The 21,546-nt window shown below is 42.8% G+C and overlaps 1 protein-coding gene across 2 annotated transcripts in view; it reads left to right on the forward strand.

Annotated features, from left to right (window-relative positions):
- Nucleotides 1-21,546, forward strand: part of PARP8 (poly(ADP-ribose) polymerase family member 8) — a 416,167-nt gene that overhangs the window by 323,057 nt on the left and 71,564 nt on the right. For both annotated transcript variants that reach the window (XM_073622188.1, XM_073622196.1), the window contains exons 13-14: nucleotides 16,493-16,546; nucleotides 18,788-18,883. In XM_073622188.1, the coding sequence (XP_073478289.1) occupies nucleotides 16,493-16,546; nucleotides 18,788-18,883 (150 nt within the window). The remainder of the gene's footprint in view (nucleotides 1-16,492; nucleotides 16,547-18,787; nucleotides 18,884-21,546) is intronic.

Below are 21,546 nucleotides of genomic sequence, written 5' to 3' on the forward strand. Positions count from 1 at the left end.
TTATTATCCCTTTTGATACCCCTCAAGTGCTCTATCTCCAATTTTAGAGACAAGAGTTGTTTATGTTTTTATACAATAACTTGTTTCATAGCAACTTTCCATTATCTCCAAATGCCTCACTTGAGGTAAGCACTTCTTTCTTCATCTCAAATTCACACGTGTCCCTCTGTTGTTATTACACTTTCCCCACAGATTATCCTTTCACTGTTAATGGTGTTCTATGCCTATCATGATAATTTTTTCTTACCTATACCTTTGATTGTGCCATGCCATTCTTTTGCTTGTACTCATCTTGAAAAACCAATAAAACTCTTTAAAAAGGCCAGCCCTTGCTAAGTCAGTGATAGAGCTATCCAATAAACAATGCTAATGTTTGCTACTGATCAGAGAGCTCTACCTCTGCCCTAGCGAGGGGTGTTGGACCTTTGTGAAGAGACCACTCCTTTCACACAAAGAACAAGGGTTCTTCTCTGAGGAAAGTTTTCAGGAGAAAGGCCTTTCAACTCAACCTCTGGCTGCATTTAAAAAAAAAAAAGCAAACTGTTATGCCGTACACACGAGCGCAATGTCCGACAGAAAAAGTCAGACGGGAGCTTTTCATCGTATATTCCGATCGTGTGTATGCCCCATCGGACTTTTTAAGTCAAAAATTCTGACAGACCTAGAAAGAGAACATGTTCTAAATTTTTCAGACAGAACCAATTCCTATCGGGAAAACCGCTCGTCTGTATGCTGTTCCAACTTACCAAAAACGACGCATGCTCTGAAGCAAGTACGAGATGGAAGCTATTGGCTACTGGCTATTGAACTTCCGTTTTCTAGTCCCGTCGTACGTGTTGTACGTCACCGCGTTCTGGACGGTAGGAATTTGGGGTGGCCGTGTGTATGCAAGACAGCTTGAGCGGAATTCTGTCAGAAATCCGTCGGAAAAACCCTCAGAGTTTATTCCGACGGGAAAACCGGTTGTGTGTACAGGGCATTAAGCTCCATTCACAAAGGAGATTATGCATGATGTGACTTTCAGCGACAGGAATCTGCAGAGAAATTTTGTTTTGATGCACCTAGAATATATTTAGCTAATTTAAACTGAAATTTCAATCGAACTTTACACATTTTATAGAATGTTACATTTGAGATGAAGTAGGTGAGGTTTAGGGCAGTTGCACGGTTCTTTATGGTAAACTGAGCACAAAGAATAAGTTCACCTGTAAAAAAAAATATATTAACTGCATCTTTTTGCAGGTAAAAAATTAGCATTTTTTTTACTAGGAGCCTGGCAAGCATTGCAACAGATCACGGGTGCAATGCAGGGCTCTTACAGACTGTGTAAACTGTCTGTTTGCACCTCATACGAGCAGGCAGCTACACAATGACAGGAAGGCCTCGTAGTTCATTGAGTACTACAAGCCGACAGCTGCAAAGGTTGGTATTTGTAGTTCTCCCAAACACAGAACTCTGTGACAGTGAGATCAGGGAGAAGATACCTGGCTCACTGTCAGTAGAAGCGGTGGACCGGGGAGACACTGCAGCAGTGGGAACATGTTACATGTTCCACTCTAAAAACAGGTGAAAGATATAACATGTTACCAAAGGCAGACTTATCCTTTCATTTTTATCCAGCCTGTCAGCTTTTTTATTGCGTAGAGAGTAGGAGGAAATCTCAGTTGTGGATTCCAGCACTTCAAAGGATATTCCACCCAAAATTTAGAAATGCATTGCAAGTTGGTTGGTAATTATTAGAAAAAAATGACAATCGCCTAATTTACTTTAACCCTTTTGCTGCCAGAGTCGTTTTTGCGTTTTTTGCACACGTGTTCTAAAAATTATTTTAGGCCTGAAGATTATACAAACATTATATATAGAAGACACCCTAGAGAATAAAATAGTGATAGTTCTAATTTATTATGTCATACGTTATTACCACAAGGGTCTATGAAAAGCAAAATTTCAGTAAATAACACACTAAAGTGAATTTTAGGGCAAGCAAACACAATAAACTACCCTCATTTTTGATAGGATATAAAAGACGAGGTTTCACCGAGTAAATAGATACCCAGCATATCAAATCTTAAATTTGTATGCGCCTGTGAAACTGCGGCAAACTTCAGTACCCTATATTTTCCATAGGTGACGCTTTAAAAGCACCCTATAGGTATTTACGTTCATATAGCGGGTGGGGGGCCTAAACAAAAATGATTTATAGGTGACAGGTTCTCTTTAATGAGACATGCAGGGTCTAAAAGAACAGATTGCATTGCAAAAATTTGCTTCCTGGCTAAGCTAGCCAGGGACACCAAGAGGCTGACCTGGAAGTGACGTCATAGACGTTGCTTTCTGAGTCACAGCAAGAAGGGGAGGACCTGCCAGTGAAAGGGTTAAAGCTGAATTCCAGGTACACATCAAAATATACAGATGAAATACATATAAGGGAGATGTTTTACCTGGTAAATGATTTGTACTCCTATTAATTCCTCACATTTACACAGCCCCACCAAACAGGATGTGACACCCATTTTTCTGTTACAGTTAAAGCAGTATTAAACCCAAAAACAAACATTTATTATATTGTAGCTTACCAATTCTTAGATTTGATGGCTGCATTTGTTTTCTTTTTCTGCTTTGGTTAGAGAGGTAATGCATTGGTGCCTGTGTTAGTTTTTTTTAATTGTTTGTTTGTCCCCACGGTGGGCATTGCTTCTCACTTCCTGTTGTGGCACCATGCACCCTGAGCCATAAAAATATAGACCAGTGTATAGGCCTGCTCACCTGACCAGTGGAGGAAGCAACTAATGTTGCCATAATAATGTTCTTTCATGAAGGTGATGGCATTTAATCAGGAAAAAAATGACAAATGTCTTTCCTTGACTTCTGCTCTGCAAATTAATTTTTGCTACAATATGACATGTACCCTTAATGGAATGACTCAGGTTTTTGGGGACTGCAAGGTATATAGCCTTGATGAAGTAATTGCTTTACTGAATGCTTTCAGAGATATGAATTTGGTTTGGTTGTCGTTAGCTGTCATGACTTGGATGAATTGTCCTTGCTGTGGCCTGCTTATGCTGTGTGCATTCCTGCGAGATTCCTGCCTGTCCTTATAATTATTATTTTTTACTATTATTATTGTTATACATGATTTATATAGCGCCAACAGTTTAGGCAGCGCTTTACAATGTGGAGGGTTGACAACACAATTACAGTACAGTTCAATACAGAAGGGACAGGAGGGCCCGGCTCATAGAGCTTACATTCTAAAGGGAGGGGGTGGTGGTACAAAAGGTAATAGATGCGGGGAATGATTTGATCGGAGTGGCTCTGGGACAGTTGTTAGGTGGGTGTGGGATAGGCTTCCCTGAATAAGTGAGTTTTCAGGGATCTCCTAAAGGTGGACAGGTTAGGGGCTGACCTGATTTATCAGGCCAGGGAGTTCCAGAGGATGGGAGAGGCTCTGGAGAAGTCCTGAAGGTGAGCATGGGAGGAGATAATAAGGTAACTAGAGAACAGGAGGTCCTGGGAGGAGCGGAGGGGACAATTTGGGTGATATCTGCAGATGAGGTTGGTGATGTAGCTGAGGGCGATGTTGTGGATGGCCTTGTATGTTGTGGTTAGCATTTTGAATTTTATACGGTGGGGTAAGGGGAGGCCAGTGAAGAGATTGGCAGAGAGGGGCAGCAGTCATAGATTGGTTAGTGAGGTGTATTAGTCTAGCAGCAGCATTCATAATAGACTGAAGGGAGATAGCCTGCGTAAGGGTAGGCCATTAAGGAGAGAGTTGCAGTAGTCAAGGCGGGAAATAATTAAGGAGTGAAAAAATTGCATTGTCGTGTCATTAGTCAGGAAGGGTCGAATTCTGGAGATGTTGCAGCGGTTAAGGTGGCAGGATTTAGCCAATGATTGGATGTGGGGGCTGAAGGAGAGGTCAGAGTCAAGGATTACACCCATCACCCTGGCATGTGTGGATGGACCAATGGTTGTGCTGTTGATCTTAATGGTAGTCATGGTGGGGGGGACCAGGAAGGAAGAAATATAACAAGCTCAGTTTTAGAAAGATTGAGTTTGAGAAAGTGGTGTGGCATCCATACCAATATGTCATTCAGTAAGTTTGAGATCCGTGAGGAGATCGAGGGGGTGAGTTGAGGAGTGGAGAGATAGATCTGGGTTACATCGGTGTAGAGGTGGTATTGGAAGCCATGGGAGGTTATGAACTGGCCCAGGGAAGAGGTATAGAGTGAGAATAGAAGGGGCCCAAGGACTGAGCCTTGAGGTACCCCAACAGAAGGAGGAAGAGGAGCGGAGGAGATGGAGTTGTAAGTGACACTGAAAGTGCTCTGAGATAGTTAGGAGGATAACCAGGATAAAGCAGAATCACGGAGGCCAAGGGAGTGTAGTTTGCTGAGGCGAAGCAGGTGGTCAACTGTGTCGAAGGCAGCAGAGAGGTCTAACAGTATGAGTATGGAGTAATGGCCATTGGTTTTAGCAGTTAGTAGGTCATTGCTGACTTTTAGTAAGGCAGTTTCAGAGGAATGTTGTGGACAGAAGCCGGACTGTAGGGGGTCAAAAGGTTGTTGTCCGTAAGGTAGCGATCCATTCAGTCATGCACAAGGCGTTCGATGAGCTTGGAGGCAAATGGGAGAAGGGAGAGGAGACTTAAGTTATTCAAACAGCTGGGGTCTAGTGAGCGTTTTATAACCACTTCGCGCCCGCGCTATAGCCGAAAGACGGCTACAGTGCGGACGCCAATTGCCGGGAGGGCGTCCCTGGGCATCCTCATGCTTACTTCCTCGATGAGCGCTCCCGCGGGCGCGCATTAGGGAAATTCTGTGCCGGCTGTGTGCCTTGGACACAGCCACAGATTGCTGTAAATGGCTAATCACAGCGGCCGTTTACAGCGCGATCGGAGCTTCCAATGAGAGATGATCTCATATGTAAACATATGAGATCATCTCTCATCGCCGGCTCTCTCTCCTCACACAGAGACAGCGTGTGAGGAGGGAGAGCTAATGGCTGCAGCGGTGAGTGTCAGAAAAAAAAACAGAAAATAAAGTGACCACAGTACCTGTCAGTGCCATCTGTCCCCACCTCCATCTGTCCCCACTGCCATCTGTCAGTCCAATCTGTCCCCACTGCCATCTGTCCCCAGTGCCACCTGTCCCCAGTGCCACGTATAAGTGCCATCTGTCATCAGTGCCACATATTAGTGCCATCTGTCATCAGTGCCATGTATCAGTGTCATCTATCATCAGTGCCACCTGTCAGTGTCACGTATCAGTGCCATCTGTCATCAGTGTCACGTGTCATCAGTGCCACGTATTAGTGCCATCTGTCATCAGTGCCACGTATTAGTGTCATCTGTCATTAGTGCCACGTATTAGTGCCAACTGTCATCAGTGCCACGTATTAGTGCCATCTGTCTTCAGTGCTACGTGTCATCAGTGCCACATATCAGTGCCATCTGTCATCAGTGCCACGTGTCATCAGTGCCACATATTAGTGCCATCTGTCATCAGTGCCACATCAGTGTCATGTGTCATCAGTGCCATCTGTCATCAGTGCCACATATTAGTGCCATCTGTCATCAGTGCCATCTGTCATCAGTGCCACCTGTCAGTGTCACGTATCAGTGCCATCTGTCATCAGTGTCACGTGTCATCAGTGCCACGTATTAGTGCCAACTGTCATCAGGGCCACGTATTAGTGTCATCTGTCATTAGTGCCATGTATTAGTGCCACCTGTCATCAGTGCCACATATTAGTGCCATCTGTCTTCAGTGCCACGTGTCATCAGTGCCACATATTAGTGCCATCTGTCATCAGTGCCACATCAGTGTCATGTGTCATCAGTGCCATCTGTCATCAGTGCCACATCAGTGTCACATGTCCTGATGCACCAGGACCTTCAAAAGTGTAATAGGTAGTCAACAAGTTAGATGTGTAATTTATGCTCCTAGAACACATGATGGTGCTCCCTGCATGTTGGGCCTTTCTATGTAGCTAGGTTGTGAAAAAGTCCCACACATGTGGTATTGTAATACTCAGGAGGAGTAGCAGAATGTATTTTGGGGTGTCATTTGTGGTATACACACAGTCGGATTTTCCGACGGAAAATGTGTGATAGGACCTTGTTGTCGGAAATTCCGACCGTGTGGGCTCCATCACACGTTTTGCTTCGGAATTTCCGACACACAAAGTTTGTGAGCTTGCTATAAAGTTTTCCGACAACAAAATCCATTGTCGGAAATTCCGATCGTGTGTATACAAATCCGACGCACAAAGTGCCACGCATGCTCAGAATAAATTAAGAGACGAAAGCTATTGGCTACTGCCCCTTTTTTAGTCCCAATGTACGTGTTTTACGTCACCGCGTTCAGAACGATCGGATTTTCCAACAACTTTTTGTGACCGTGTGTATGCAAGACAAGTTTGAGCCAACATCCGTCGGAAAAAATCCATGGATTTTATTGTCGGAATGTCCGATCAATGTCCGACCGTGTGTACAGGGCACAACAATGACAATTTTGTAGGAAAAAAAAATCTTCATTTTGCAAAGAATTGTGGAATGTAGAAAAATGTAAAATAAAGCATTTGGGTGGCAAAAATATGAATGCAATTTATACACTGGGGGGCGAACCTCTGGGGGAATCTAGGATGGAAAAGGACCTGGGGGTCCTAGTAGATGATAGGCTCAGCAAGCTGCTGCTAACAAAGCAAACAGAATATTGCCATGCATTAAAAAGGGGATCAACTCCAGAGATAAAACGAAAATTCTCCCACTCTACAAGACTCTGGTCCGGCCGCACCTGGAGTATGCTGTCCAGTTCTGGGCACCAATCCTCAGGAAGGATGTACTGGAAATGGAGCGAGTACAAAGAAGGGCAACAAAGCTAATAAAGTGTTTGGAGGATCTTAGTTATGAGGAAAGGTTGCGAGCACTGAACTTATTTTCTCTGAGAGGTGATATGATTTCAATATACAAATACCGTACTGGTGACCCCACAATAGGGATAAAACTTTTTCGCAGAAGAGAGTTTAACAAGACTCGTGGCCGCTCATTAAAAGTAGAAGAAAAGAGGTTTAACCTTAAACTACGTAGAGGGTTCTTTACTATAAGAGTGGCAAGGATGTGGAATTCCCTTCCACAGGCGGTGGTCTCAGCGGGGAGCATTGATAGTTTCAAGAAACTATTAGATAATCACCTGAATGACCGCAACATACAGGGATATATAATGTAATACTGACACATAATCACACACATAGGTTGGACTTGATGGACTTGTGTCTTTTTTCAACCTCACCTACTATGTAACTATGTGGGAAAAAATTACATCAAAAAGCTCACCATGCATCTTACTAAATACGTTGGAATGTCTAATTTCAAAAAAGGGGTCATTTGGGGGGTATTTGTACTTTCCTGACTTATTCGGGTCACAAGAAATAAGATAGGCCACCAGTACATCAGGTGTGATCAATTTTTTATGATTTGCACCACAGCTTGTAGACTCTATAACTTTCACACAGACCAAATAATATCCAGTAATTTGGGTTATTTTTACCACAGATATGTAGCAGTATAAATTGTGGCCAAAATTTATGAAGAAAAATTAATAATTTGCAAAATTTTAATCACAGAAACTAAGAAAAATGCGTTTTTTTTCAAAATTTTTAGTCATTTTTCATTTATAGCGTAAAAAATAAAAAAACCAGAGGTGATCAAATACCACCAAAAGAAAGCTCTATTTGTATGAAAAAAAAGGACAAAAAATTAATTTGGGTACAGTATTACGTGATTGAGTAATTGTCATTCAAAGTGTGAGAGCACTGAAAGCTAAAAATTGGTCTGGGCAGGAGGGGGGTTTAAGTGCCCAGTTGTCAAGTGGTTAAGTATGGGGGTAACCAGTGCATGTTTGAGTAGGGGAGGAAAGGTGCCGAAGGAGAGGGAGAGGTTGAAGATGTGGGTTAGGGAGTTTAGGATAGAGTGGGTAATTGGGAAGGGACAGGGTCCAGGGGACAGGTGGTGAGGTGGGCCGTGGAGAGGATCAACTTCATCGGTGGTAACTGGGCAGAAGGAGGAGGTTAGGTTGAGTAATTGAGAAGTGGTTGCAGTATTAACATTAAATGTAATGTTAAAGTCACCTAGGATGATGGCAGGTACTTCAGAGGAGAGAAAGTAGGGTAGCCATGCAGAGAAGTCATCCAGAAAGCGTGACACTGGTCCAGGAGGCCGATAAATGACTGTTATCCTCAGACAAGCTGGAGAGAAAAGACAAATGCAGTGCACTTCAAAAGAGCAGGGGGAAAGAGAGGGAGGTGTGGGAAGAACCTGGAACGTGCATTGTGGGGAGAGGAGAAGTCTGACACCACCTCCTTTTCATCCACTGGGTCTGGTGCAGTGAGTCCAGAGGAGGCCACTGTGAGACAGGGCAGCTGGAGAGGTAGTGTCGAATTCCTGGAGCCAGGTTTCGGTAATAGCAAATAGATTAAGGGATTTGGAGAGGAAAAGGTAATTGACAGAAGCTAGTTTTTTGAAGACTGAGCGGGCATTCCAGAGGGCACATGAAAGAGGGGGGCTGACTTGTGGAATCAAGGGAATTGGGGTGAGAAGGTCGGAGTTACAACTACTGTTGGAGGAGATAGACAGCCAATTTTGGGGGTGGGAATTGGGTGTGGGAGGGCTGGGGTTTGGTGCGATGTCCCCAGACATTAGGAGTAGTAAGTAAGGCGGGAGTGGGATTTATAGGAGGGCAGTGGAGTGGAAGTGGTGATACTGTGTGGGCTTAGAATGAGCAGGAGGTGATAAGTGCAGTAATATTGAATATTGAGTGGGCAGAAGAGAGGGAGATATGTACATGTTGCGGGCTGGAGGGGGGGGGGTAAAGAAATGAGAGTTGGAGGAGAGAGAACGTTATAGCAAAGATTAGTGTGAGCATGTTGGAGGGTGGGGAGACGGGAATAGAAGGAAGACTGATGAAAGTTAGAGGATGAAGGGGAACTTTGTGTAAAATAGGTGTGGAACACTAATGTCTGTATTTGCTTTTTTTGTAGCAATGACTTAGTCAAAGTGCCAAACACTTGTTGCTGGAGTGACACTTTGCGCAAGGAGTGGGCAGCCCAAACCCTTGCCAGCCATCCCAAAAAATGAACTACATTTATACAGGGATGGTGTGGGGGAAGATTCATAATTTTTCAATTAGGAGCTGATAAAACCAGGCTCGTGGGTGGGTTGGGGTGGGTTGGGTTTAAATCTGGCCTGGACAGAGTGCAATGCAAGAGGGGGCAACAGGATAAGGTTAAATGTTTGATCTTGTTCAAGGCAGCGTAATAACAAAATAAGTGACACTTTCAAAAATAAATCAACAAGCAAGTATAGACAGCAGATTCTAATTCTTAGTAAGGCACAATTAGAGTTCAGTTAGGCCAGTGTTTAAGAGAAGAGTGGAGTCAGTTACCAGAGGGTATGAAGAGTTAGGTGGGAAATCACAGACAGGTAGAGTGACTTATAATGGCTATAAGATGGATTGCTTATATTGATTATCCTAATTATACTAATGATAGTTACATATACTGTCTCTTGTAGGGAAGCCATCCCCTCCTCTTTTATATCTAATTAATTAATCTGCCAGGAGAAGCAGCACTCTTGGTCCTGGATTCTAAAGCTTGCCTTCCGTTGGGACCTCGACTCATGGGCAGGACATCTGTCTTTGCCTTGTCGCCTTGTTGCCTGCTCAGTGGAAAGTGAACGCAGCTTAAATGGGCCGCAAAGTTCTTATTTGTTTAGTGCTGCGAAAGATGCTGGGTTTGTACTGCTGGTGTCAGGTGACAGGCAGACTTGTCTTCAGTAAGGTCCAAGAATTATACATTTGCCTTTTAAACTGACCAAATCACTGAACTTTGTGATCTTCCTCATAGCATACATGATCCTGAGCTCCAGATCACTATTAGGATCATTCTCTTTTCTGTGGAGAAAAGGGAACCAACAGTCATCAACATTTTAAACTTTAAAGAGTTAGTTCACCCAAAAGTAAGATTTTAGTAAGTTATAGGTATTGACTTATGAGCTCCTGGTTGCTTACATGCCCTGAATATGCCAACAATGAGATCCTCCAGCCACAATTCCTAACTCAGTACGAGTTATATTCCATTCTACATTCCATTCTCCTAAACCTCTTGTATTGAATTTTATTGTAACAATAATGTCACTCTTATTTCGTAAAGCTCTGCACAAACTGTTGGTGCTATATAAATCGCTTTACAGTAAACAAGAAGACAATTTTCCCTAGGCTCACACTCCAGGATTCTGCTGAGGACAGGGGAAGTACTCTGAGACCATGTGAGAGCTGCCTCAGTTCAAGCTATCTCTGGCACCTATTTCTCAAAAGCACACAAAATTACCAGGAACCAATTCAGAGTCATTACTCACAAGTACCCAGGACAGCTGCACACATTACAGCTTCTTTTGGGCATGGCCCAGTAAGGGAGACAATTCTTCTCTAGACCAAATCCCTTATGACGAGGTCCCACAGCCAGCTCGTCAAGAAGATAACTCCAGGCCCTTAGCCCTGACACCATTGAGACCTTAAGAACAGCTACACAGTCCACGGGCTACCTCAGAGGGGCAGCAGTCACACCCCCCCCCCCCCCCCAAAGGCTTGCAACCTTCCTGTGGAGAGAGAGCAATCTTTCCAGGGCTTCAATATATTTATCATCTCCCCAACCACCTTCTGGGCACTCCTCATTAGGGATTGGCCAGGCCGTGATAAATATTTAGGCTGGTCATTTGAATCCCCCTCTCTATGTTCACGAAGCTTCTTGCAGAGGCAGGGGGAAACAATTAAACTTCCAGCTTGTGAAACCCTGAACAGACCAGAACAAACATTCACTGCTCCCTGGACTACAGAAGGAGCCAAAAACGAAATTTGCCTAGCATCCTACACTAGAAGGGGGCTCCATCTTTATTATAAAGTAACACAAGCAGCACAACACAACACAAACACCCCATACAGTGAATACAGCTGATGTACAGACCCAGGAACCTGAATTGTATGTAAACCTTAACTATGAACATTATTTGTTCCCATTTGGACTGTTAAATATACCATTGAAAGAGTTTTGCTGATTTTGCCAGAAATCTAATGAGTTGATCACTTGCTGCACACTCTGTTTCTGCTACTTTTTATCAGCTAACATTGTTCTCAATCATACCTCCCAACATTTTGAGATGGGAATGAGGGACACCTACTAGCAAATGTCTGCAGGCATAGGACACACCCCTGCCACACCCTCTTAAAGGAGAATTAACCAAAACAAAAGGTTAATTAAATCCACAAGAGCTTTTTTTACCATTACTATTCCTTTATATTGGCTTTTCAAATTTACAAATGCACCAATTTAGAATTTGGATGAAAGGTTTAGCACTAGGAAACACTTTTTGAGAGATAAAAAGTGCATTTTATATACAACTATATGGATCAGACCAAAATGAGGGACAAATGAGGAGGAAAGAGGGACAGAGGGACATTGCTCCAAATCAGGGACGGTCCCTCGAAATCAGGGACAGTTGGGAGCTATGCTCAATTCACTGTCTGTGGATTACAGAACCACTCTCCTCATGTTAATGGGGGTTGTCCTAGGGTGACAACACTGCTGCTTCGTAGATATAGCACAGTGAATGAGCTTTGTGTGTTACTTGCAGGATCACCAGGTCAGTAGGGGAGGGAAACCCTGTGAAAAGAAAGCCAATGCAGCCACCAGATCTAAGGATTGGTAAGCTGCAATATATAATAAATATTTGTTCTTGGGTTTACATAGTCTTAAAAGAGAAACTGTCACTTTGCATATTCAAGGAAAATTGATAGTGTCTATAAAGCCCCCCCCCCCCCCCAAGCCAATGATACTCCAGCGATTGTGCTTCATGAATTGCGCAGCAGATTGAGGAGGATGGCGGCACAACACTTGAACTGGTGTTAATCATGTACACTGTTCTGATACAGCAGGGAGCCAGAAGTGCAGTTCCCTGCTGTATTTATTAGAATTGCGCAGTGGAGCTCCTGAAGTAGTAAATAAAAAAATCTAAATTTATATGCTAATTAAAGATTAAAAAAACCCCATAAATTAGCTGTGCCTAGAGTTGAGCCTTAACTCCCCGGTATTTTAATGAAATATGACTTTTGGGTGGACTGACTCCTTGCTTTCATATTTTACTTTATGACCTTGAATACCTTACTTATGCTCCTTTCTAATGCAGGATGTCCTGGTAATTATTTGAAATGATTATCATTTGAGGTACTTGCACATCTGTATGTTTTTCTGAACAATCTGCTCTGTCAAACTGTGAAAATCAGCTCATGTTTAGTATCTGTTGTAGAGCCAAGAACTTAAATGTTACCATTTTATATATCAAGTGTCGAGGGGACCCTCTATGTTGAATGATCCTGGCAGGATGTAACCCTGATCACAAGCAGGATCTCCATCTAGGTGGACATGGCAAGGTCCCTCTTTAGCAAAGAGGAGGTGCTGTTCATTTGCTGGCATTTTTGGAACCATACTAACAGTCTTGGTGGAGGATTGGTCGCACTGAGTGTATCCACATGCGCATTGCCCCAGTGGGGTGACTGGATTTGGTGAGAGGGGACCCTTGAGGGGGAGCACAGAAGTCACCTGTGGACACTGCGAGCACTGAAGTCACCTAACATATATTTTTTATGTGTTATATCCGAGGAGCACCATATGGACTGTCATTTATTTATTTATATATGAACTTTTTTCTTAGCCTTAGTTTATTTACACACCCTTGATTGTGGTTGTTTTTCACGTATACATGTGATACTTATCTGTATTCTATTTTTTACTAATTTACTTTATATTATCCTCACGTATTTTCACATCCTGACAGCTGAAGTGTTTATTAATAGGGAAGTTTCAGGATATCATGCATAGCTTATTGGACACATATGTGTCTTTTTCCTTTGGGCTTGTAGCTAATGACACACACCTGACACACTTAATTATACCTGTTATATACTTGCGGCTTGTGACTACGCGGTGGGCAACTTGTGCAGTATTTTTGGGCACATATACAGTATATTATTTGTGTATGTATGATGTGATTTCACTACCCACCTGTAGGTTACAAACAATTTTTCACATAGATAGCACAGTCACTTTATTTGAGGTGGGGGTTACATGTATTGTGTATTAGTGAAGTACACATAGTTCCAGTGCAACATTTATGCTCCCCCCAGCTCTCCCACCAAGGTTATTTATGTTAGTTTTGATATTGGTGTCATCTTTTACCAGTAGGTAGCGCCATATTTCCCATCTTTTTGTTATTCATCATTTAGAGTTCCCTAAGGGGAGGCAGCACACCTACGCACACTCATCCTAAGCGCGGTCTTACAGTACATACATTATTGCCCGTTACAACAGGCATCCAGTGCAAGTCTCTTGATGGTTGCACCAATCAACACACCTGTACTATTCAGTTGCATTTTTGCCGGATGTCATTTTTAATGCGCCTGCACAAGAACTCGGGACATTGAGAGGCTTGTAGTGGCTTTATTTGTGTCTGACCAGGACATACAGTGGAGAATTAAGTTAATAGCTTGCATTTAGGACAGAGGTATTTAACAAGCATATATTCAGTCTACTATGCTCTACTATGTGCTGAAACCCTGTAATGTTATTTTTTGATGGTTTGCTAATGCATAATTTTATTGCTTTCTAAACCAGGGGGTATGCAAACTTTCTAAACAAAAGGGACAGTTTATTATCTTTCAGACTTTAGGGGGATTGACTGTGGCCAGTGGGAGTTGAAAATGCCCCGGCATCAGTAGCAGTAACAATGCCTCAGGCTTAGTGGTCAGTGGGAGCAAAAACAAATTACATAGTACCCTGTGGTCAGTAGGAGGAAGAACAGTGCCTATTCATTTATATTAGTAGGAGTTATAATGTCCCACTGTTGGTGTCAGTGGGAAGAATTGTGCCCCATTGTGGGTGTCAACTGGAGAAATAGTGCCCCATGATTTGTGTCAATGGAGGAAATAATGCTCCATCATTTGTGTCAACGAGTGGAATAGTGCCCCATCATTTTGTTAAATGAGAATTTCAAAAATACAAAATAATAAACGTTCATACCCACCAAGATAACTGCAGCATCGATCTGAGCTGGAGCTGTCCCCCCGCCGCCTCTACAATGAGAACTGGACGTTTAACTGCTTGCTGCCCTCCCACCCTCAAATGACGGCGGGGCGGTGCAGCTACTCACCCTCATATGACGGCGTCCCAGAACGACCGCTCTCGCGCACCTGCGGGGGCACGCAGTGCGGCGATCAGGGCTGCGTCCAATCACAGCCGGTCACATGTAAACAAGGAGATGCGGGTAATCGGCTCTCCTCGCCTCACACTGACAGAGGGTGAGGAGAGAAGAGCCAATCAGTGGCATCTCCTCACAGGGGGACATCTAGGGATGTAATCAGGGCACTGATCATCAGTGCCCTGATTACAATAAATAAATACAGTGTCACAAACAGTGCCCACCATTACCCACCAATGCCAGCATATAGTGCCCACCAGTGCATCAATCAGTGCCCACCACTGCCCACAAGTGCCAACAATCAGTGCCCATTAGCGATGCCAGTCAGTGCTAGCAATCAGTGCTGCCCATCAGTGCCACCCATCAATGCCCATCAATGCCCTTCAGTGCCCATCTGTACCACCTATCCATGCCGCCTATCCGTGCCCACCAGTGCAGCCTATCAGTGCCCACCAGTGCCGCCTATTAGTGCCCATCAGTGCCACCCAACAGTGCTCATCAGTGCTGCCTTTCAGTGCTCATCAGTGCCACATATCAGTGCCACCTATCATTGCCCATAAGTGCGGCATATTAGTGCCTCCTCATCAGTGCCACCTCATCAGTGCCCGTAAGTGCCGCCTCATCAGTGCCCATAAGTGCCACCTCAACAATGCCCACCAGTTCAGCCTATCAGTGCCCATCAGTGGCGCCTCATCAGCGCACATCAGTGAAGGCGAAAAATTACTTAGTTACAAAATTTACTGACAGAAAAAAAGTAAAAAACATTTTTTTTTCTAAATTTTTGGTCTTTTTTTTTTTTTGTAAAAAATAAAAACCCCAGCAGTGATTAAATACCACCAAAAGAAAGCTCTAGTTGTGTGAAGAAAATGAAAAAAATTTGTTTGGGTACAGTGTAGCATGGCCGCGCAATTGTCATTCAAAGTGCGACAGCGCTGAAAGCTGAAAAATTGCTTGGACAGGAAGGGGGTGTAAGTGCCTAGTAGGCAAGTGATTAAAGACCCCTGATCACTCAGTTCTTGAATCAGCTCTGAGCACAGAGCGGTGACTGTCAGTCACCGCTCTGTGCTTTGCCCCTCCTGCACCGGGCTGTGGATGGGCCAGAAGCAGCTGGCTCAGGCTCCCAACAGTGTGCTGAGAGGCTGAGCCAGTTACCGGTTAGACATCTGGGTTGATCATCAGAATCCCTGCAGAGCCTGAACCGGCTATGTGATGCCAGCCAACAGTGGACTTTAGACCGCTGTTTGCTGAATCTGGGTTACAGGAGTGCAGAAGTAAGTGCTTTGGCCATACTTCTCCTTTAATGGGAGGAATAGTGCCTCCATATTGATATCAATGGGAGGAATATTGCCCCATTATTGGAAACCAAAAGGAGGATCTGTGCCCCGTTAATGGTATCAATGGCAGAACGTATGCCCCATTGTTGGTGTCAATGGAAGGAATAGCACCCCATTGTTGCATAATAGGAGTGGGAGGAATAATGCCACTGACACCACCATTGGTGTCAGTGGAATAAAGGGTGCCTCATTGGTGTCAGTAGGAGGAATAGTGTCTTGTATCATTGTCAGAAATGGTGCCCCAAGGGCTGGAAAAAGGCAAGCAAAGGGCTGAATTAGGGCCCAGGCCACAGTTTGGAGACCACTACTCTAAACTATTTGGACGTGTGCTAAAATTTTATCTAAAGTCCAAACTTTCCAAAGACTAACTGTCCAACTGGAGATACAGCTTCAAAATGGGAGAAATGCTCTCCAAAGTGAGGGGAAATCCCATTTTTAGACATTTGCCACTGATACAGGTGTCCCATGTAAAGATTTCCCGTCAACTCCTGTTCCAGTGAGAAATTTAAAATTTTGGATTTCATATCACCTACTTTACCAGATCCAGTGGTCACTAGGAAAAATAAAGATAGTGACTATCTCTCTATCAAGGACAAAGCCAGCAAATAAAACCTCACAGTGGTTTTAACACCTCCCCTACTTTGACTTTTGATAACCTTTAATTTATCCTGTAAAGGAAGAAAATAATAAAATGTAGGCTTCGATGGTCAGCAATGGCCTCTGCCATGTTCCTTTTGTAACAGGTTTCCTTTAATGTCTAATACAAATGTGATAAAGCTACAGTATGTATCTGTGTACCTTACAATGGAATATATTATTAAAATCATTGTATGTATATTGATCTGTCTTTTAGCCTACCAATAATGCAAAAAGCGTGCCAGCACGAGCACATGGATTTCTCGTACAGGTAATGTCATGTTTAATGTTTTTTTATTACAAATGCTGCTGGTAATATTTGAATGAAATGGTAGACTTGAAAATGTCACAATGACTTTTCTGACCGAGAGGAGCTCACAGAAGTTAATATATGGCATTTCTCAACATTTGAGACAAATTTCACACTGACTCTACTCTACGCATTTATTTTCCACATGATGTCCCTGATAAATCCCCCAGTGGCTTTATCATTAACCTCTCTTGTTCTTACAGCTAATGGATGACAAATGAGGCTGTTATCTAAGTAAGATTTCTCAAGCATTGTTAGACCCTGTACATACTGTACTAGTCAGGGCTTTCTGGTTTGGACAGGACAATCACAAATGATGAAGTCACTAGGAATTAGTGAAATTAAGAGTTTTCATTCTCTTGACATTTTAGGAAAAAGCAGCGAAAAAGCAGCAATTTTACTGAAATGTTATTGTTTTGGTGATTTACATTAAAGTTAGTGGAAAGGCAAAATTAGGTTGGATTTTGATGGTTCTTAACACCCAACTTCAGGCAAAATCATATTTTTCCACCCCCCTTTGAACCCATCCTGCCAGGTATTAAGGTTTCCCTACCTGGTGAAGCCAGTTGTTCTCACCTGAGTCCCCCTAGCCAGGTCCGTTGTTGATTCCGTTTTTCGCCTATGGAGACTACTAGTCTAGTGCCACATGTTAACCCTCTGTGGCTGGTCCCCTTACCCCCCCCTGGTCTGATGTCAGTAGTTGTCTGGATCCAGAGCCGTTCACTGGCCAGTCAATAAGAATTGTCCACATCATATGGGCATTGATGTTGACACCCAGAAGAAGGACCCATCTAGGTAGTAAATGAAGAGGAGACAGAACAGACAGAAGTGCTGGATGACCATGGCTTAAGGTAAGTAAAAATGGGGATTTAAAATGTTTTTTGTTTTTTTATTCCAGTGATCTCAGAGAGGGTAGTGGGGGTTACCCATATCCTGGAGCTGGGCAGTTCTAAAGCCTGGACATTTTATACCACAATGCATTCCCTGCATTAAGATAAAAATGTCCCAGTGTCTGTATCACCCTCTTATCACCCTTTAAACTTACCTGAGTCCTATCTTGATCAAGCATGGTGCCCCTCTCTGCTCACCTAGGCAGCATTGGGAGCCATTGGCCTCTTCTGCTGTCAATCGAATCCTGTGAGCAGGGGGTGGAGCAGAGCTGTGCTGCAAAACCATTGCACAGAGCAGGTAAGTATAACACATTTATTATTTTAATTGATGGAATGGGCTTTAACTTGCTCCTGAGAGTTACAGAAGTTCCTTCCAACTATGATGGAAAAAAGAGGGTAAAGATAGAAGAAGCAGATCAGCAAGCAGAAATTAGAGTTTCCGCTGTGCTCATTTCAGTATGTTCACATTTGCTTGTTACCATGTGAAATCTGAAGAAATAAAGTAATATTGTATTTATAACACTGTATAGTTAATTTTTAGATGATTGTAGCTTGACCATGGTGGCATTACCCAAAATACATTTCCAGTGGGGAACAATAAATACTTTCAACTACCAAGAATGAAAGTAGTGGTTGGGGGACAGTGTGTCTGTGACAGTGTGGCTGGGTTGGATGTTATGGGAGTGCAGAAGGACATTATAGAGAACTGTATGTTTGAATGTTATGGGAAACAATGTGGTTGGACATGATGAAGGATGGTGGGGTTGGATGGTATGTAGAACAGTGTGATCTGACATAATGAAGAATGGCGGGGTTGGATAGTATGGAGGACAGTAGTGTGACATTATGAAGGATGGCAGGGTAGGATGTTATGGGGGACAGCGTAGTGTGAGATTATGAAAGATGGTGAGGTTGGATGTTAGGGGAAGGCAGCAGGACATTGTAGGGAACCGTGTGTTTGTATGGTATGGGGAACAATGTGGGGGATATTATGGAGGACAGTGTGGCTAGATGTTTTAAGGAATAGTGTGGTTGGAAATTATTGGGTGGAGTGCGGTTGGATGTTAAGGGGACAATGTAATTGGACATTATAGGAAACGGTGTGGTTGGAGGTGAATTAAGATACTGTGGTTGGATTTCTTGGGAGACAGCGTGGCTGGAAATTGTTATCTGAAATAGTTTAGGGCACATGCAGTGATTACTAGTAGTCACAGTTACCAGGGGTCACATTTGCAGAGTTTTGTTATACTGTGTGTTGCTTTGTTAGTAAATCTTCTTTGGTAAACAGCATTTTTCATTTTTTTCCTCTAAGACAATAGAGTTTGCTGAGCAAAGAATACCTGTGCTCAACGAGTACTGTGTGGTTTGTGATGAGCCCCATGTTTTTCAAAATGGACCAATGCTGAGGGTAAGTGCCTTTGCTTACAAATATATTACATCTCATGCTTCTGATATATAGTTTTTACAAAAATATGTTGTCATACACAGTAAGGTAGGCAAATTATTGTTTATTGTAATATTTAAGCATCGATACAACAAGTATATTGAGTTCTACATGAAATGGGTCCAAGGAACACACCAAAGTGGGGTTCCTAATTCCACCTCTGCTTCCTTCACCTTCTCACCTTCTTCTCTCTTGGAAACCATATGGAACTGTACGCTTCAGTTGCCCTTACGAGAGCTAGAGCTTTCCCCCACAGGCACCAATCAGATTCAGGGCAGCAATAATGCTGATTGGAGGAGGGAAAGTAACTCCAACTGATAGTAAGAAGTTGTTGCAGAGCTGTTTGGGCACCTATACAAGAAACACCTCTCTAGTCCAAGTTGCTGCTGCCTTGTTTAGTGCTACATTTTGTGGTAGACCTTCCCTCCCATTTTCTTGCAGACATCAAAGCATTGCTCACCAGACAGGACATGTTTTCTTATAGTATAGTTTCTGGCTTTCTGTTAATATTGGTTTGTTAGATACAAGTATTGTACAGAAATATAGCTTGACATTGATGAGCCTAGCAGATCCTGTTGGGGATTTATGTGTATGGTTCTGATTCACCTTAAGAAGCACCTGTCACAAGATTAAAAGCATAAAGCTAACCCTAATATATAATAGAAAGCATGTTACAGTGCCTGTATGACTTAACAGCAAATGTGGAAACACCTCCACTTTGATCCAGGACCCCCCCTCCACACTTTTATGTAAATGTTAACTTTTCATTAATTTGAGAATCGGCCCATCCACACCATATCACAGTGAGATGCCTCTCCATATGTTTTCCACATTGCATTGTGGCATGTTGGGTATGGACAGAAGGTGGAGGAGCTCAAAATTACAAAGTCGCAGATGTTGCTTTAAAGATTTAGGAGTTTGTGGTTTGCTACTATATACAGGAATCGGAGAAACACCTTCTGTTACAAGATAAGGTTTGTTTTGTTGAGTTTTTGGCAGACAAGTACACTGCTTCTCTCCTGAGTTTGTTCTGTAAATAGTCCTATACAGTTCACCACTGTCAATTCCAATCCCATAGGCATGAGTTGATCATTCCAAGCGATCACAATGGGAAATGATTTGTATGCTGATAGGTACATTGTGACATCTACAGATAGCCAATGGCCAGCCAATTTCGATTGTTCAAAATGGATTTTTATAAATGGCTGCTACTGTTACCTGCTAACTTGGGAGTCTACTAATGGAATAAACATACATGTTCATTTAAATAATGTTTTAAATAAAATAAGTACGATTCTATATCATTTTTATACGGAGAAACGCTTAAAATAACTGTCTTGTCTCAGGGAACCATTGCTAATGCTTAACATATCTACAGTTCACAGTACATTAGTGTGATGGTCATAGCTAAAAAGATCATTGTTGTTAGTGGTTATTTATCTGAGAGGCACACATTTCTCACTTCTCTAGGGAACCCCTAGCAACTTCTAAAATAACTCTAGGGTTCCACGGTTGAGAAAGGCTGTTCTAATGAAATGTAAACAAAAAATCATAAAAATATTTAAAGCACATTAAAAGGAGAACTGTATGAAAACAAAAACTTCCCTGTAGTCTCCAGTGAAGTAAAGCACCAACAGTGCTACGGGTAGCCATAGACTGCATGAACTATGCCAAGACTCTAGGTCACATGAAGGAGCTCAAGTGATATTTTTGTATTTTATATGTACAGTATTTATATACAGTACTGTGCAAAAGCTTTAGGCAGGTGTAAATAAATGATCTAAAGTAAGAATTCTTTAAAAAAAAAAATTTTTTTTATCAATTTACAAAATGCAAAATGAGCAAACAGAAGAAAAATCTAAATCAAATCAATATTTGGTGTGACTACCCTTTGGCTTCAAGCTAGCATCAATTCTTACACTTGTACAAAGTCTGGGATTTTGTAGGTGTTTGATTAACCAAATATACCAAGCAGGTGCTAATGATCATAAATTTCATATGTAGGCTGAAACACAGTCATTAACTGAAACAAAAGCAGCTGTGTAGGAAGCTTAAAACTGGATGAGGAACAGCCAAACTCTGCTACTAAGGTGAGGTTGTGGAAGACACAAGACAGGACTAAGGTCATACACCATGGCAAGACTGAGCACAGCAACAAGACACAAGGTACAGGTAGTTATACTGCATTAGCAATGTCTCCCCCAGGCAAAGATTTCAAAGCAGACTGGGTTTCTAGATGTGATGTTCAAGTCCTTTGAAGAAGCACAAAGAAACGGGCAATTTTGAGGCCGGCCAAGAAAACTTAGCAGATGAATGACACATCTTGCTTACTTCCCTTCAACATTGTAAGATGTTCAACAGTGCCACCAGCACAGAACTGGTAGAAACCAGTGGGACCCAGGCACACCTCTACCATCTACTGTCCGGAGACGTCTGGCCAGAAGTGGTCTTCATGGAAGAACTGCGGCCAACAACGTGGAAACAAGGCTAAGGGACTCAACTATGCATGAAAATATAGGAACTGGGGTGCAGAAACATGGCAGCAAGTGCTCTAGACTGATGAGTCAAAATGTGAAATATTTGGCTGTAGCAGGAGTCAGTTTGTTCACCGAAGTGCTGGAGAGCGG

Source organism: Aquarana catesbeiana, linkage group LG01 (assembly GCF_042186555.1).
Source record: "Aquarana catesbeiana isolate 2022-GZ linkage group LG01, ASM4218655v1, whole genome shotgun sequence".
Taxonomy (NCBI): Eukaryota; Metazoa; Chordata; class Amphibia; order Anura; family Ranidae; genus Aquarana; species Aquarana catesbeiana.